Source organism: Mesoplodon mirus, assembly GCF_964341445.2.
Source record: "Mesoplodon mirus genome assembly, chromosome: 5".
NCBI lineage: Eukaryota > Metazoa > Chordata > Mammalia > Artiodactyla > Ziphiidae > Mesoplodon > Mesoplodon mirus.
In genome coordinates this window covers 75,513,701-75,529,963 of record NC_138980.1, presented here as the reverse complement: position 1 = coordinate 75,529,963, position 16,263 = coordinate 75,513,701, and the positions used below count along the sequence as shown (strand labels likewise).

The following is a 16,263-nucleotide window of genomic DNA, read 5'->3' as shown; positions in this document are numbered from 1 at the left end:
ACTGATCTAGTAAGTAAAACGTTTGAGCCCCGTGAGCCACTCTAGCAAATTAATTGAAGTTGAGGAAGAGTCTTGAGAACGTGTGATTTAGAGCCAGCTGGTCAGAAGTACAGGTAACAACCTGAGCTTGTGAATGGCATCTGAAGTTGGAGGGATAGGGGGATGGCAGTTGTGTAGGACTGAACCCTTAACCTGTGGAATCTGATGTTATCTCTGGGTAGTGTCAGAATTGAATTGAACTGTAGGACGCCCAGCTGGTATCTGGAGAATTAGCAGATGCTGTGTGGGATACTCACCCCACACACCCCCCGCCAACACACACACCCCCACCCCCGCACACAATGAAAATTGAGTCTCAGAACGATTTTAGGCAGAAAGGTCGGACACAACCAGCAAGACAACTTAGCGGTTATCTACCTGATTTATTAGCACTAGTTTGACGAAATCAATGGGAAAGTTAATATGCCTAAGGAAACTAGACTCAACCCTCTTATATATAGTACAAATGCTTCTCTCATTATTACATTTTTACAGTGGCACAAATCCCTCCAAAACTCATCCCCCACCCCAGAACTTCCCTCATAAAAAAGTCATAAAAATACGTAAAGCCATAAAGTATTAGGGGAATAATTTCTTTTATAAATCCTCCTAGGGTGGGAAAAGCTCTTAAAAATATGAACTAAATTAAAAATTGATACATTAACTATATAAATATTTTAAACACCATAAACAAAGTAAAAAAATGACAGTTGGAAAAAACTCACTTGTAAGACATATACAGCCAATTTTCCTAATCCACCCCCCCAAGTTTTTTAAGTCACTAATAAAATTAAAAATTTAGAAGAAAAACAATTTGCAATAAAATGTGTCAAAATCTACTAAAATGGTCTTAGGGATTAAAAATGGAAGGAAGGGCCTTCCCTGGTGGCGCAGTGGTTGAGAGTCCGCCTGCCGATGCAGGGGACGTGGGTTCGTGCCCTGGTCAGGGAGGATCCCACACGCCACGGAGCGGCTGGGCCTGTGAGCCATGGCCGCTGAGCCTGCGCATCCGGGGCCTGTGCTCCGCAGTGGGAGAGGCCACAACAGTGAGAGGCCCGCGTACCACACACACAAAAAAAAAATGGAAGGAACCCATAAACACAAAGAGAATGAGAGAAGAGACAAAGCAGGCAAGAAGTATTGAATAAATTTTAGAAGCTGGAAAGTGCCTACATGAAGGAAAGCAAAGAAGCAAACCTGTTTGCCCTGCACAAACTTAGAAAGGCTAGGGTGCATGGCAAGACCAAAAAAAAAAAAAGTTTTGTTGTCAGCCTACATAAGAACTCAAACCCTGAGATTTCCCAACTCTACACAGCCAGAGTCATGCATAACTTAAAAATTTTTGCTAGTGTGCACATACACATTCACAACAATGAGTTTTCAATTTGGAGAGTTAATTCTAAATAATATATTTTCAAGTCTTTATAATAAATAGCATTAGGTAACAAGGAAACATCACTGTATGGCTTCACATTGTCATCAGAGATTCTGTGACAAATCTACTTTCATCCCTTCCACACTACCCCAGTAGTCCAGGAGAAACACGTGAGCTGGACAAAAAGCACTTTTGCTAGACCCACAACTGTCATTTTCTGGATCAATCACATCACAAACTCCTTTGTTCTTAGAAAATAAGAGAATTGGATTAGAAAATCTTCTCCTGGACTAATATTTTACCCTAAAAGGATATTTCAAAGCTAAAGCTAATTTTATGACATTTTCACATTTGTCTTCAAAGATCAGTCACACCATTATAGCCATGTACATATGCTGAGTCCTCCATGGGGAGAAAAAACAAAACCTCCCAAATTATGAACTCCACCTTCAAACATTCCAACAAATATGTTTTTTAAAATAAGTCAAATACAGAATTCAGACCATGCAACAAAGTCTTTTATTACGTATGGGTTTTTTAAATTATTTCTGCAATCTCTCCATACACAGGCAAAAAAAAGTATTGTTTTGCATATTGGAACTTGCAGACCTGATCACTGCATAGAGAAGGGAAAATGATCCCTACAACACACTTAACCAGGAGGCCAATTCATCTGCCGACCTCCAAGAACATGGAGATGAACATGATAGACAGACTGTCCCCCATCTGAACCTTCATTCACCACCATTCGATAACCCTTCTTCAGGCCCAGATCAGCAGCACATTTCTTGCCAACAATCATTAAATGTCCAAGAAGCTGGAAAAAAAAAAAAAGTTTCTTAAGCCATGGTAATTTACAACTTCTTGTCATCATGTAATAAACTACCAAGTTGAAATATTAAAAGACTGCCAAACTGAAACAGACTTTGGGCAAATATTTGGAAACACTTTTAATCCTAAAATAATATAATCTACAATTAAAAACCCAGTAAGATTAGGTATTTATTAATTACTAATTTCAATAAACAAATTAGAGACAAAAATCTGCTCAATTTTTAAATCATATTCCAAGTGGTATTTAAGTTTTCTTAATAAGGCACGATACCTTGCTTGCTTGTTATGGGAGAGTGTATCAGTCGGGATAGAATTGGTTATGCTGTGGTAACAAACCATCCCCAAATCTGGTTTACAACAAACTACATTTCTTGTGTTTACTACATCTTCATCACAAGTTGACCAGGCTCTATATTCTACATCTTTTTCACTTTGAAACCCATGCTGATGGAACAGTCTCTGTATGATCACAGTGGCAGAGGCAAGAGAGAACATGGCAAACCGGGTGCTAGCTCTTAAAGTTTCTATTCAAAAGACATGTATCACTTCTGTTTGTACTCATTGGCCACGTTAAGTCATACGACCAGGCCCAACATCAGTGAGGTCAGAAATATAATGTACCCCTAAATAAAATAGTATTTATGAACAATTATATAATCTACTACAAAGAGCACCAGGAAAAATTTTAATTGAGGCCAGTACCTCCTAGCAAAATCAAATAATTATTTTTCTTTAACGGCATTAACAGAAGAGCCAATGAACCCTCTCCTGTACGATAACACTATTTCTTACTTAAGGAAAAATGAGTCTCACCAACTAATCCTTGCTTAGAACCCTTTTTTGTTTAAAAATTTGTGGTGATGACTTCTTTTGGGCATCATTCTGGGATTGTTGGTGGGAGTGTAGTTTTGACCCCAGAAGGCTAGGAAATGAGTAAGAAAATACACTAATCAGTCAACACTAAAGAAACTCCATTTCAAAGGCTGAAAATTAATTTCCTATTTTCCATGCCAAACTATGTCCAATTATATTGCTCAACATAGCATATCAGAGGTTCTGCATAAGACTGAATGAAAATAGTAAGGTTCTCTAATAATAAAAACTCTAAAAATATGGAACTACATCTAATGTATTCATATACATCTTTTCTCTTTATCAAATTCTCAGGGAGAAATGAAAGTCTAAAGATGAAATTTGTTTTGTAAACTTAAGCCCAGAGATCATCTGAATAAAGGAATTAAAATCCAAAAAAGAAAAAAGAAAAAAAGAAAAAGAATTTGTGATGACAGATGTAAACAAGACTTACTGTGATCATTTTCTTTTTGAAAAAAAAAAAAAGTATTTGTTTATTTGGCTACACCAGGTCTTGGTTGCAGCACTCGGGATCTTCAGTGAGGCATGCGGGATCTAGTTCCCTGACTGGGGATTGAACCCGGGCCCCCTGCATTGGGAGTGCAGAGTCTTACCCAGTGGACCACCAGGAAAGTCCCACTGTGATCATTTTGTAGTATATACATATATCAAATCATTATGTTATGAACTTAAATCTAATATGTTATATGCCAATTATATCTCATTAAAAAATCAAACTACTTATACATTGCATTGAACCCCTGATGATTTTCTGATTTTCCTCAGTAATGCCCTCAGGAAAATGAAAATGTGACATCACTTTTAAGTCAAAATTTAGTCTCTCAATTTAAAAAGCAAGAAAATTAATGATGTTAGTAAATGTACTTACGCTTTCATCGTCATCTTCTGCTGCAGAAATCTGGGATATATGTTTCTTGGGTATCACCAGAAAATGTGTTGGTGCTTGAGGGGAAACGTCATGGAAAGCAAGACACTGGAATAAGGAGGGGGGGTGGAAATCAAGGTTGTCATATATAATCTTACAGCTTAAACTTATCATTCTTTCACACTAACCCCATGGGAAACACTGTAATAAATGCTAGGAAATCAGAATTGGACACAATACATGTGGTCCTCTGGTCCTTTTCATGGAACTTACAGCCTAATGGTATCTTTTTGAATTATAGTTTTGTCCGGGTATATGCCCAGGAGTGAGATTGCTGGATCATATGGTAACTCTATTTTTAGTTTTCTGAGCAACGTCCATACTGTTCTCCATAGTGGCTGCACCAATTTACATTCCCACCGACAGTGTTGGAGGTTCCCTTTTCTCCACACCCTCTCCAGCATTTATCTGTAGACTTTTTGATGATGGCCATTCTGACTGTTGTGAGGTGGTACCTCATTGTAGTTTCGATTTGCATTTCTCTACTAATTAGTGATGCTGAGCATCTTTTCATGTGCCTGTGGCCACCTGTATGTCTTCTTTGGAGAAATGTCTCTTCTACCCATTTTTCCATTGGGTTGTTTGTTTTTTTGTTGTTGACTTGTATGAGCTGTTTGTATATTTTGGAAATTAAGCCCTTGTGGGTCATATCATTTGCAAATATTTTCTCCCATTCCGTAGGTTGTCTTTTCGGTTTTCGTTGTTTTTTTTTTTTTTTTTTTTTTTTATGGTTTCCTTTGCTGTGCAAAAGCCTGAAGCCTGTAAGTTTGATTAGGTCCCATTTGTTTATTTTTGCTTTTATTTCTATTGCCTTGGGAGACTGACCTAAGAAAACATTGGTACAATTTATGTCAGTGAGTGTTTTGCCTGTGTTCTCTTCTAGGAGTTTTATGGTGTCATGTCTTATGTTTAAGTCTTTAAACATAAGCCATTTAAGCCATTTTGAGTTTATTTTTGTGCATGGTGTGAGGGTGTTCTCTAACTTAATTGATTCATATGCAGCTATCCAACCTTCCCAGCGCCACTTAAATCTTTTGATTCACGCCCCCACCTTCCCTAGGTCAGGAGTCCTGGTTGTGCAATTTGGTTTTTTTCCTTTATGGCGGTGATCACTTTTGTAATGAGAAGTTTGCTGATTTTTGACCAACACCGATTTCTTCCAACTTTACTCAATTACTTAATAAATATATCTATTCTCTTTTGTAGAAATGAAGAGCATAAGTAACATTTAGACAAATTACGTACCACTTGAATGGTTTTGAATCTCTTGTTCTCTACTGAAGGTGGAAGCTGTTTAATAGAACCTATCCCAGTTTAACTGTCTCAGGAGTTATTCTACTTGGTACTCTGTACAAAAATGCTGTATCATTTAGATTGCTTCATGCTGTTACACCTTGGAACTTTGATGGATCAAAAGTCAGTATTTCAACGATCATTTATTAAAAGAAACAAAATAATTTTAAAGAAATACACATTACCTACAACAAAAGAACTCCCCTAACGGACAAATAAAGATATTTAAATATATTCACCTCGAGGAATTAAATCTTACGTGTTCTGAATCTAAGAACGCTACTAGTAGCATAAAATGTTTCCCTATATTCCATATTTCATAAAGCTGATTTATTCAAGTTCACAAACCTTGTATCTAAATCAGCCAACCTGTCCAGCTTTATCTGAGATCCATAAATATAACCGCCCACTAAATATTTTATGCAAGATGTCTCGGAGTCAAATGAACTCGGCCTTTCTAAAACAGTTTCACCTAGAGTGAAGTCAACAAAAACGACATTCTTAATCCCTTGGCATAAAATTGCTTCCTGAAAATATAAAAGGAACCATTCTTCCCGGGAGGGGCCAAAGGAAAGCAAATCCCAGATGCAGGCCCACTCTCATCTCAGGAATCCTAGGCCTGAGAATGGGCGGCGGGGGTGGGTCCAGGTGGCGTTGGCTAGCGGCCCTCGCCCAGGCCCAGCGCGTCTGTGCCGCCCCCAGGCCGTTCGCCCCCGGCCCTCTAGCGCAAGGCGGCGGGGAGAGGCGCCCGGGAGCTCCCGGGCAGGCCGGCTATGCGCGGGAGATTGCGGAGATTGGGCCCAAGTCAGAGTGCGATCGGGTTTCTGCCTGTCAGGCAGAGCGCGGGCGAGATTGTCAGATTCCTGACACAGGAGAGGTCCGAGGCAGTCGGGGAGCAGGCGGGCGCTCACGCCGAGGACCCGCCGCGCCCACAACAAGCACCCAGACCCCGCAGCGCGGGCCCGCGGGCGCCCGGCGGCCTGGCCAGCGGTCCGGGCTGATAACGCGTAACCGGAGCGCAGGCACGCGCCGGCCGGCCGCCTCGGAGCGGCCGCGGCCCAGCCCGCTGGCTGCGGGCCCGAGGCAGAGGCCGCGCGAGGCGGCCCGCTGCCTTCCCTTCTCCGCGGCGCACCCCCACCCCGACTCTTCCCTTCCCTTCCCACTACGGGAAACCCGCGTGTCCACAGGCGGCTGCCCCGCCTCAGCCCACGAGCGAGGCGGCGCCCGCTGCCTACCTGGTCATCCTCATAAATGATTTTGGCTGGGATTTCCTTGCGAATGATCTTCCCGAAGATCGTGTCGCCACCAGGCCGGGCGGCCTGAGCCTTAGCGATCTCATCTGCCATCTCTGCCTCCCTCCCGCGCGGCTGGCCGGGGAGAAGGTCGGGAGGAGGGAGGAGCCGTGGGAGCTGGCAGAGGGCGGGAGCTGGCGGCCAAGCCTGCTGGGGGACCGCTGCTCTCTTGCCGCGGCAGCTCGTGCGCGTGCGCACTGACGATGTGCGCTGGGCTGCTGCGGGCGCGCGGCAGCTCTAGGGGAATCGCTGGGCGCGACTAAGCCGGAGGGCGGTTCCTGATTGGAGGCCCGAGGGTTCCGCACCAAGGTCGTTTTTCTTCCTTTCTTGTCTCTCGGGGAGCGGTGTTACTGCAGTAAGCCCTTTGCTTAACTTATGGACGCTTGTAGGAAAAATCGGATACTGTAACTGAAAAGATTTGATAACCTAAGCAGTACTGGCCGTTTTTGCTGGCAGAGACACCATGATAACTTCATTTGTCAGCTACATAGGTCTTAGCTCCAGCAAGTAAGCCCTCCTGCATCCGTTTTTTCCCCTCAGTCTAGCAATGGTTCGCAATCTTGACTGCACGTTAAAATCACTTGGGGAGCATGTAAAAAGTCCCCGGGAACTTGGCCACACCCCAGGTCAGTTAAATCAGACTCTCTGGGGGTGAGAGACCCAGGCATCAGTAGTTTGTAAACCTCCCTAGACTGTTCTGCAAAGAGTTATTCCCAGCATTAATCAGCATAATGTAAGATGCAACACCTTAAAAGAACAGCACCTTTCCTAACCCCACATACCCCTCCATGTCTTTGCTCCTTTTTAAAAGAGTTTTCTATATTTGTGTCCACTTTATCTTTCTTTTTTGAAACCATTTGCCTCTTGTCAAGGTCACTAAGGACCTCCACTTACAAAATCCTATAGGCAATTCCAATTATACTTGACCCCTTGGCAACATTTGCCACTGTTGACCATGCCCTCTTTTCAGCAAAAGCCTTCACTCTCCTACCTCTCTGGATGCTATTTCTCCTTCATAGTGAGCCTTCTGTTCCAGGTCTTTCAATGCATTCCATTCTTCGCCCTCTTCTCTAGCTAACACTTAATCTCCAAGTGTCCTTGTTATGAAAAATTATACCTTTACCACTTTGCCTTGGCAAAATTATTGATAGTGGTCCCCTTTAATCACAAAAGTGTCCCATTTGGTACTTTTGGTATTAAAGACATTCCTGAGACAGTTGGTGAAATCTAAATAATGCATACAAATTAGGAAATAGTTTTGAAAGTCTTGTTAATTTCCCCACATACATACAGCAAAATTATCAAAATCAGTTGATCAGGGGTGGGGCCCTGTAATTTAGGTTTCTAACAGTTTCCAGGTGATGCAGTTGCTGCTAGCCTGGGAACTACACTTTGAGAACCACTGATGTAAGAGGATGTCTTTTTCATAGGAGAAAAACCTACTGAAGTGTTTAGGAGTATAGCGGTATTGTGTCTGCAACTCACTTTCAAACAGTAAAGAGATCCCCCAAAAAGAAAAGGATAAAGCAACTGTAGTAAAATGTTAACAGTAGGGGAAGGTATTTGCAAATTTTATCTATCATTCTTGCAACTTTTCTGTAAGACTGAAATTGTCAAAATTAAAAAAAAGGAATATATACTGGGTTGGGTAGTAAATAATATGGTCATCTTTCACTAAGAGGCTTTGCTATCTACAGAGTGATGACTCCAGTATTTATCTCCCGACCCCTTAATTCCAGATTGGTGTATGATACATATTTCTGCCTACTCACCACCTTCAGTAGGATGTCTACCAGGCACTTCAAATTTATTTTTACTCCCTAACAACAAACAATCTAAAAACCTCTTCCTGCAGCATTTTACATCTACTATGATACCATTCACCAAATTGTGCAAGCCAAAAGCCTTGAAATCATCAACTCTTCTTTGTGGATTTTCAACACATATGAATCTAATCACTTCTCACCTCCTCTACCTTCTCACCACCCTAATCCAAGTGTCTATCATATCTTGCCTGGAGTACTTCAAGAGCCTCCTAGTTTGCCTATCTGCTTCTACTCTAGTCCATTTGCTCTACAGTAGCCAAGATGATTTGTATAAAATATAAATCATGATGTCACTCTCCTGATGGTAAGGCATTTCATCATAGAATTAAATATAAAATCCTAAACTTGGCTTATAAGCTCTTAAGTGATCAGGCCCATGGCTGCTTCTCCTACTTCATTTCCTTCCATTTCATCCTTATTGACCAGCTTCACCCAAAGTGGGTATGAGAGGCAGAAGATTTCTATGTCCTAATCCCTGGAGCCCGTGAATATGTTATTTTACATGGTAAAGGGGATGTGCAGATATGATTAAGTTAAGGGTCTTCAGGTGGGGAGAGTCCTCAATTATCCAGGTGGGCGCAGTGTAATCACATGGACCCCTTTAAGTGAAAGAGGGATATGGGACAGTGAGACTCAGACAAGGAGATATGATGATGGAAGCAGGGGTGAGAGTCAAAGATTGAAGGTGCTCCACTGTTGACTTAGAAGATGGAAGGGGCCACAAGCAGATGACATTCTAGAAGTCAGAAGTCCAAATTGGGTTTCACTGGGCTAAAATCATGGTGTCAGCAGGGCTGCATTCCTTCTAAAGGCTCTAGGGGAGAACGGTTCCCTTGCCTTTTCTGTCTTCTAGAGGCCACCTGTGTCCCTGGGCTTCTGGCCCTTTCTCCATCTTCAAAGACCACAGAAGAGCATCTGCAAACCTCTCCCTGACTCTGCTTCCTTCTTCCACTTATAAAGGTCCTTGTGTTGGGACTTCCCTGGTGGTCCAGTGGTAAAGAATCCACCATCCCATGCAGGGGATGCGGGTTCGATCCCTGATCGGGGAACTAGGATCCCACATGCCACGGGGCAGCTAGGCCCGCGTGCCACAACTACTGAGCTCAAGTGCCTCAACTAGAGAGCCCACATGCCGCAAACTACAGAGCCTACTTGTTCTGGATTCTGCGTGCCACAACTACAGAGCCCACCTGCCCTGGAGCCTGCGTGCCACAACTAGAGAAGAGGAAAACAGCACGCCACAACTAGAGAGAAGCCTGCGTACTGTAATGAAAGATCCCGCATGCCTCAGTGAAGACCCCGGGTGCCACAACTAAGGCCCGACACAGCCAAAAATAAATATAAATAAATACATAAATAATAAATAAATCTTTAAAAAAAAAGATCCTGTGTTTACATTGGGCCCATCAGACAACCCAGGATAATCTTCCTATCTTAAAATCCTTAATTTAATCACATCTGCAAAGCCCCTTTTGTCATAAATGGTAATAATATATTCAGAAGTTCCTAGGATTTAAATAGGGACGTGTTTTGGAAGCCATTAGTCTGCCTACAACATACTCCATGACCTTACATGATGAACATGTAGGAATTTCCTGTTCAGTTCTGGGTCCCACACTTTGAGATGCCAACAAACCAAGACACATTCCCAGAACAACCAGAATAGTCACCTCTTTTATGGAACAGCTCAAGGAACCATACAGATTTACCTAAGAGAAGAGAAGCTTCAGGACTGAATTGATTTTTGGGCACTATGGAAACTATACTTTCAAATATTGGCAGATAAGCAGCTTTAGTTAACTGAATACAGGACCCTAGTTAGCCAGAAATTATAAAAATAAATTATGAATGTTCAGGAGATTGGGCTGTGATTCTAAACTGAAAATGAAAATTGGCATCTTTGAATCATTCATTAGCAATCAAAAGGCACTACTATACAATGTCACAAGATCATCTAATTTATTGTTTCCTGGATAAAAGACAGTATCCAGTATATTTGGTTTAATTGCTTATGTTAAACACTCTTCTGCAAATCCAGTGCATTTTAATTTTTAAAAAGTCGACTATTATCTTGCTATTCTCATGATGACTTGCAATATTCTTTAAAATGACATAAATCACAGAGAAGGAAAAGGGTCTTGGATATCCATTGGTCTAAATATTTCCTAATAAAAAGTCAATTTTACCTAAAAGTTAACGTGGGGGGTGGGTAGGGAAGACAAACAATGATTATGCAATGGGAGCAAGGTTGAGATTTTTTTGTTGATGCTTGCAAGGTCATAAGTTAAATGTACTTAAATGCTTTATGATTGTTTATGATCATGATGCTGCTAATAAACTATGTTTCCAACCTCTTGACCAGCAAAACCAAGGAGTAGGGCGAGTTGAGTAGGCAGGATGAGTAGAGGGTAAGACTCAGCTTTCAGGTTAATCATAGGCATTTGTATCGCAGGCCTCCAATTTGCTAATCGTGTGGACTTGAGCAAGTAACTCTACCTCACCTTCTAGAGGAATGAATTGGGATAATGTACCAATAGCGCTTTAGGAGTCAGCGTTCCAGTCAACGCCAACTATAGTTGTTAGGGCTTGGCTCTTATTTATGCACTTTTGCAAGGACACATTTGCAACCGGAAACGTTAAAATAATGGTTCCTTAATAGATAACCCCAACCCCCAAACAGGAGGTAAGTACATAAAGGTGCCGAAGCCATCAACTAAGTGTCAATCCACACTCCGCCACCGGCGGTTCCCTCAGAAATGGCCGGAAGTGCCGCTGCCCCTAACTAACATGGCGTCCAGATGATTTCCGTTCCCCTCTCGTCTGTAATAGAGCTCGGCGGCGGCTCGCGGTTTTCCCGGAGGGTACCGGCTTAGCAAACACCTCTCGCCTGTCCCTCCACGGGGGGCGGGGCTACGAAGGAGATGCTGCGTGGTGATTGGTTGCGGCTCGTTAAGAACGTGGCTACGGGGTGTTGGACCGTCCACACCAGGCGGTGACTGGTTGCCGAGAGGCGGGGCGGCTCGACCGCTGGAGAAGTAGCCGAAGCTGTGAGGAGAGCCATGAGTCAGGCGGCCAAGGTGACTGGGTCCGGGGAGGGGTTGGGTGCGATGCCGGCGGGGTGGGTAAGAGCGCGGCCTTGCGAACGTAGTCTGGAATCTTTGTAGCTGGGGTTCAGGACCCTCCACGGAGTATGTGGCCTTTACAGCTGAGGAGCCGGTGACCGACCCTTCAGGGCAGTCGAAGGTTTGTGCAGGTGCGGAGGAGAGAGGGCGACACAGGTGGTCCTGCTTCTTCGTCTACCGGGTACGGAATGTTTGTCCGTGCTGCATGCCGGCGACTTGAGTTCTGCCCCCTTGCCATCTTCACACCGAGCGTTTGTGTGAGGGGCCCATTTCACATCCTTGGGAATTGTACGAGACCCCAAAGTCAGTCCTGCGCTGAAACCATCCTATGAGGTGAAAGGTTTCGTCAGATAACCAGAAGGTGCACAGACGTCTAGGAACCAAGGAAACCGATTCCCGGCAAAACCGTTTGCCAAAAGTAGCACTTAGCGAGACAGAGCAGAAACCTGTGATTCCTGAGTGTTCTGAATGAGCCTGGGAAGTGATGGCCCCGCCGGAGTCGGGGGTCACATCCCCGAGGACCTGGTGTCGGATTCATTTCTTGTCAAACTGATGCGCATTCCTGGCCAGTGTACAATTCTCTGGGAGCAGCCATCCCTAACTTTAAGTATTATCAGCATGGCCGGTTGAGACCAGTCCCTGTCACTGGTTGAGATATGGAAAAGGGGAAACGGCCTGCTATAGTATAGTAAGGAAAAACAGTGCTTATAATGGTTGGTCAATAACAGGGAGCCACCAAGAGTGCCTCGTGTACTACTGAACTCTGTTCTTAGTACATTTCGATATATGTCACAGGACCAAGAGAAACAGAATTGTAAACAGTTATTCATTCAAAAAACTTACTGAGTGTCCATAATAGTTATTAGTAGCACCTAACAGCCAGCATTTAGCCTATACTGTCTAGGCATAGTGGAAGCAACAATAACTTCATACAGAAATCTGGCAGGTAGGGAGAGTTTAAACAATTACTTAATTACAAGTGTAGTAAGTGCTTTGAATTGAAAATACAGTGTGGTTTTTTTTTTTTTTTTTTTACAGCAGGTTCTTTTTGGTTATCTATTTTATACATATTAGTGTATACATGTCAATCCCAATCTCCCAGTTCATCCCCCCCACCCCCTGCTTTCCCCCCTTGGTGTCCATACGTTTGTTCTCTACATCTGTGTCTCTATTTCTGCCCTGCAAACCGGTTCATCTGTACCATTTTTCTAGATTCCACATATATGCGTTAATATATGATATTTGTTTTTCTGACTTACTTCACTCTGTAAGACAGTCTCTAGGTCCATCTCTGTCTCTACAAATGACCCAATTTTGTTCCTTTTTATGGTCGAGTAATATTCCATTGTACATATGTACCACATCTTCTTTATACATTCATCTGTCAGTGGACACTTAGGTTGCTTCCATGTCCTGGCTATTGTAAATAGTGCTGGAATGAACACTGGGGTGCATGTGTCTTTTTGAATTATGGTTTTCTCTGGGTATATGCCCAGTAGTGGGATTGCTGGGGCGTATGGTAGTTCTCTTTGTAGTTTTTTAAGGAACCTCCATACTGTTCTCCACAGTGGCTATATCAATTTACATTCCCACCAACAGTGCAAGACGGTTCCCTTTTCTCCACACCCTCTCCAGCATTTGTTGTTTGTAGATTTTCTGATGATGCCCATTCTAACTGGTGTGAGGTGATACCTCGTGGTAGTTTTGATTTGCATTTCTCTAATAATTAGTGATGTTGGGCAGCTTTTCATGTGCCCCTTGGCCATCTGTATGTTTTCTATGGAGAAATGTCTATTTAGGTCTTCTGCCCATTTATTGATTGGATTGTTTGTTTTTTTAATATTGAGCTGCATGAGCTGTTTATATATTTTGGAGATTAATCCTTTGTCCGTTGATTCGTTTGCAAATATTTTCTCCCATTCTGAGGGTTGTCTTTTTGTCTTGTTTATAGTTTCCTTTGCTGTGCAAAAGCTTTTAAGTTTCATTAGGTCCCATTTGTTTATTTTTGTTTTGTTTTTATTTCCATTACACTAGGAGGTGGGTCAAAAAAGATCTTGCTGTGATTTATGTCAAAGAGTGTTCTTCCTATGTTTTCCTCTAAGAGTTTTATAGTGTCCAGTCTTACATTTAGGTCTAAGAGTTTTACAGTGTCCGGTCTTACATTTAGGTCTTTAATCCATTTTGAGTTTATTTTTGTGTATGGTGTTAGGTAGTTTTCTAATTACATTCTTTTACATGTACCTGTCCAGTTTTCCCAGCACCACTTATTGAAGAGACTGTCTTTTCTCCATTGTATATCCTTGCCTCTTTTGTCATACATTAGTTGACCATAAATACGTGGGTTTATCTCTGGGCTTTCTATCCTGTTCCATTGATCTATATTTATTTTTAATTTTTAATTTATCTTTTAGTTTCTTTATTTTTGGCTGCGTTGGGTCTTCGTTGCTGCACACAGGGTTTCTCTAGTTGTGGCGAGCGGGGGCTACTCTTCGTTGCGGTGCGCGGACTTTTCATTTCAGTGGCTTCTCTTGTTGCGGAGCACAGGCTCTAGAGCGCACCGGCTTCAGTACTTGTTGCCTGCGGGTATAGTTGCTCCGTGGCATGTGGGATATTCCTGGACCAGGGCTTGAACCTGTGTCCGCTGCATTGGCAGGTGGATTCTTAACCACTGCACCACCAGGGGAGTTCCCTGATGTATATTTCTGTTGAAAATACAGTGTGTTTTGTGAACACATAACTCAGATTTAACCTGTGTGGAGGGATGCAAGAAAAAAAAAATCCCTCATAAAAGTATGAGTTGAGACCTGAAGTTCTGTTAGAAACTAGCTAGGAGAATAGAGAAAAGAGTATTCTATGAAGAAGAAATATCATATGGACCATCCTTCAAGTGGGAAGTTGCTTGGAAAACTTGAATACAAATGAAATTAAATAGAATTCATTCCAAAAACACTTTTGGTGAGAACTGCCATGTGTAGAAGACACCTGTGCCATGTGGAAGATACAAAGATGACCGAGAAGCCTTTCAGGAAGTAGGGGACACAGCAAGTAATTGTAGTAAGTGCCCACTGCTGTGGATGCACTCAAGAGGAGCATATAACCCAGACTTAGAAGAGACAGAAAAGTACTAACCAGCTAAAGTGAAACCTAGTACAGAAATTATATCATCCACCCTTAAAATTAGCCCATTATTCAAGAAAATTGAGGCAAAAATGCTAAGTAATTTGACTTTCCATATATACTGCCAGAATTTGTCCAATCAATATAAGAAAATTAGGAAGAGAAGACAGTCTATGACCTAGCTGTCTACATTTTTTTTTTTTTTTTTTTCTGTACGCAGGCCTCTCACTGTTGTGGCCTCTCCCATTGCGGAGCACAGGCTCCAGACGCGCAGGCTCAGCGGCCATGGCTTACGGGCCCAGCCGCTCTGCGGCATGTGGGATCTTCCTGGACCGGGGCACGAACCCGTGTCCCCTGCATCGGCAGGCGGACTCTCAACCACTGCGTCACCAGGGAAGCCCTAAGGCATTTCTTAATACTAATTTTCTTTTTCTTAATACTAATTCTTAAAGTAGGGATACTGGTTGTTGTACTAATGGAATCACTTTTTTTCCCTGAATAGCATGTAAAACTATTAGGCTTACTTACTTCTCACTTTTTTCTTAATCCCATGCAACCTCTTCAACTACTCTTGTAATATTAAACTCCCTGGGTTTCTATGATGTTCTGCCACCTTTAATGTCCCTATTTCTACCAACAATCTTTTCAAGACAGTCTTGGCTTTTACTATCAAACGTCTCAAAATTTTTCCAGTCTCTACACATTACTCAATTCCAAAGCCAATTTCACATTTTTAGATGTTTGTTACAGCAGCATCCCGCTTCCCAGTAGTAAAATCTGTGTTAGTTTCCTATGGCTTCTCTAACAAATTACCACAAATTGGGTGGCTTAAAACAACAGAAATTTATTGTCTCACAGTTCTGGAGCCTAGAAGTCTGAAATTAAGGTGACAACAGAGCCATACTCCCTCTGAAACTCTGGGCAGAATCTTTACTTCTTAAATTCTGATGGTGGCCATCAGTCCTTAGTGTTCCTTGACTTGCTGTTGCATCACTCCAATCTCTGCCTTCATCTTCACATGGTGGTCTTACACCTTTGTGTTTCTTTCTTCACCTGGCATTATCCTCTTCTTTTAAGGATACTAGTCATATTGGATTAGGGCCTAGTCTAATGATTCATTTTAACTCAGTTATAGCTGTGAAGACCCTACTTCCAAACTAGGTCACATTTACATGTACTGAGGATTAGGACTTAAGCATGTCTTTTGAGGGGACACACAATTCAAGCCATAACAATATAGATACACCACGTTTTATTTATGCATTCCTGAGTTGGTAGACATTTGGGTTATTTCTACTTTTTGACTGTTTTGTATAATGCTAGTATGCACATTCATGTACAAGTTTTTATATGAACGTATGTTTTCATCTTGGTTGTATATGTAGGCATGGAATTGCTGGGTCATATGACAGATAACTCTGTTTAATTTTTTGAACAACTGCTAAACTTTTCCAAAGCAGCTGCAGGATTTTACATTCCCACCAACAATGTATAAGAGTTTCAATTTTTCCACATCTTACACATGTTATTGACTGTCTTTTTTTTTGACTGTAACCATCCTATTGGG

General features: G+C 42.2%; 2 protein-coding genes across 3 annotated transcripts in view; one reads left to right on the top strand and one right to left on the bottom strand.

Annotated features, from left to right (window-relative positions):
- Positions 1–1,910: 1,910 nt before the first annotated feature.
- HINT1 (histidine triad nucleotide binding protein 1) lies at positions 1,911–6,776 on the bottom strand. The gene is made up of 3 exons (XM_082623756.1): positions 6,575–6,776; positions 3,990–4,094; positions 1,911–2,231 (listed from the first exon to the last, which is right to left on the bottom strand). The coding sequence occupies exons 1-3, from the start codon at positions 6,683–6,685 to the stop codon at positions 2,067–2,069; spliced, it is 381 nt and encodes a 126-aa protein (XP_082479882.1). The 5' UTR covers positions 6,686–6,776; the 3' UTR covers positions 1,911–2,066.
- Positions 6,777–11,454: 4,678 nt separating this feature from the next.
- Positions 11,455–16,263, top strand: part of LYRM7 (LYR motif containing 7) — a 37,800-nt gene continuing 32,991 nt past the window's right edge. For both annotated transcript variants that reach the window (XM_082623758.1, XM_082623757.1), the window contains exon 1: positions 11,455–11,534. In XM_082623758.1, the coding sequence (XP_082479884.1) occupies positions 11,517–11,534 (18 nt within the window). In that variant the 5' untranslated portion in view covers positions 11,455–11,516. The remainder of the gene's footprint in view (positions 11,535–16,263) is intronic.

Bases quoted from the DNA above. Each gene is read 5' to 3' on its own strand.
- HINT1 (XM_082623756.1), bottom strand. From the start codon at position 6,685: ATGGCAGATGAGATCGCTAAGGCTCAGGCCGCCCGGCCTGGTGGCGAC. The intron at 4,095-6,574 runs GTAGGCAGCGGG...TCCTTATTCCAG, and splicing joins TCATTTATGAGGATGACCAG to TGTCTTGCTTTCCATGACGT. The intron at 2,232-3,989 runs GTAAGTACATTT...TTTTTTTTCCAG, and splicing joins CAGAAGATGACGATGAAAGC to CTTCTTGGACATTTAATGAT.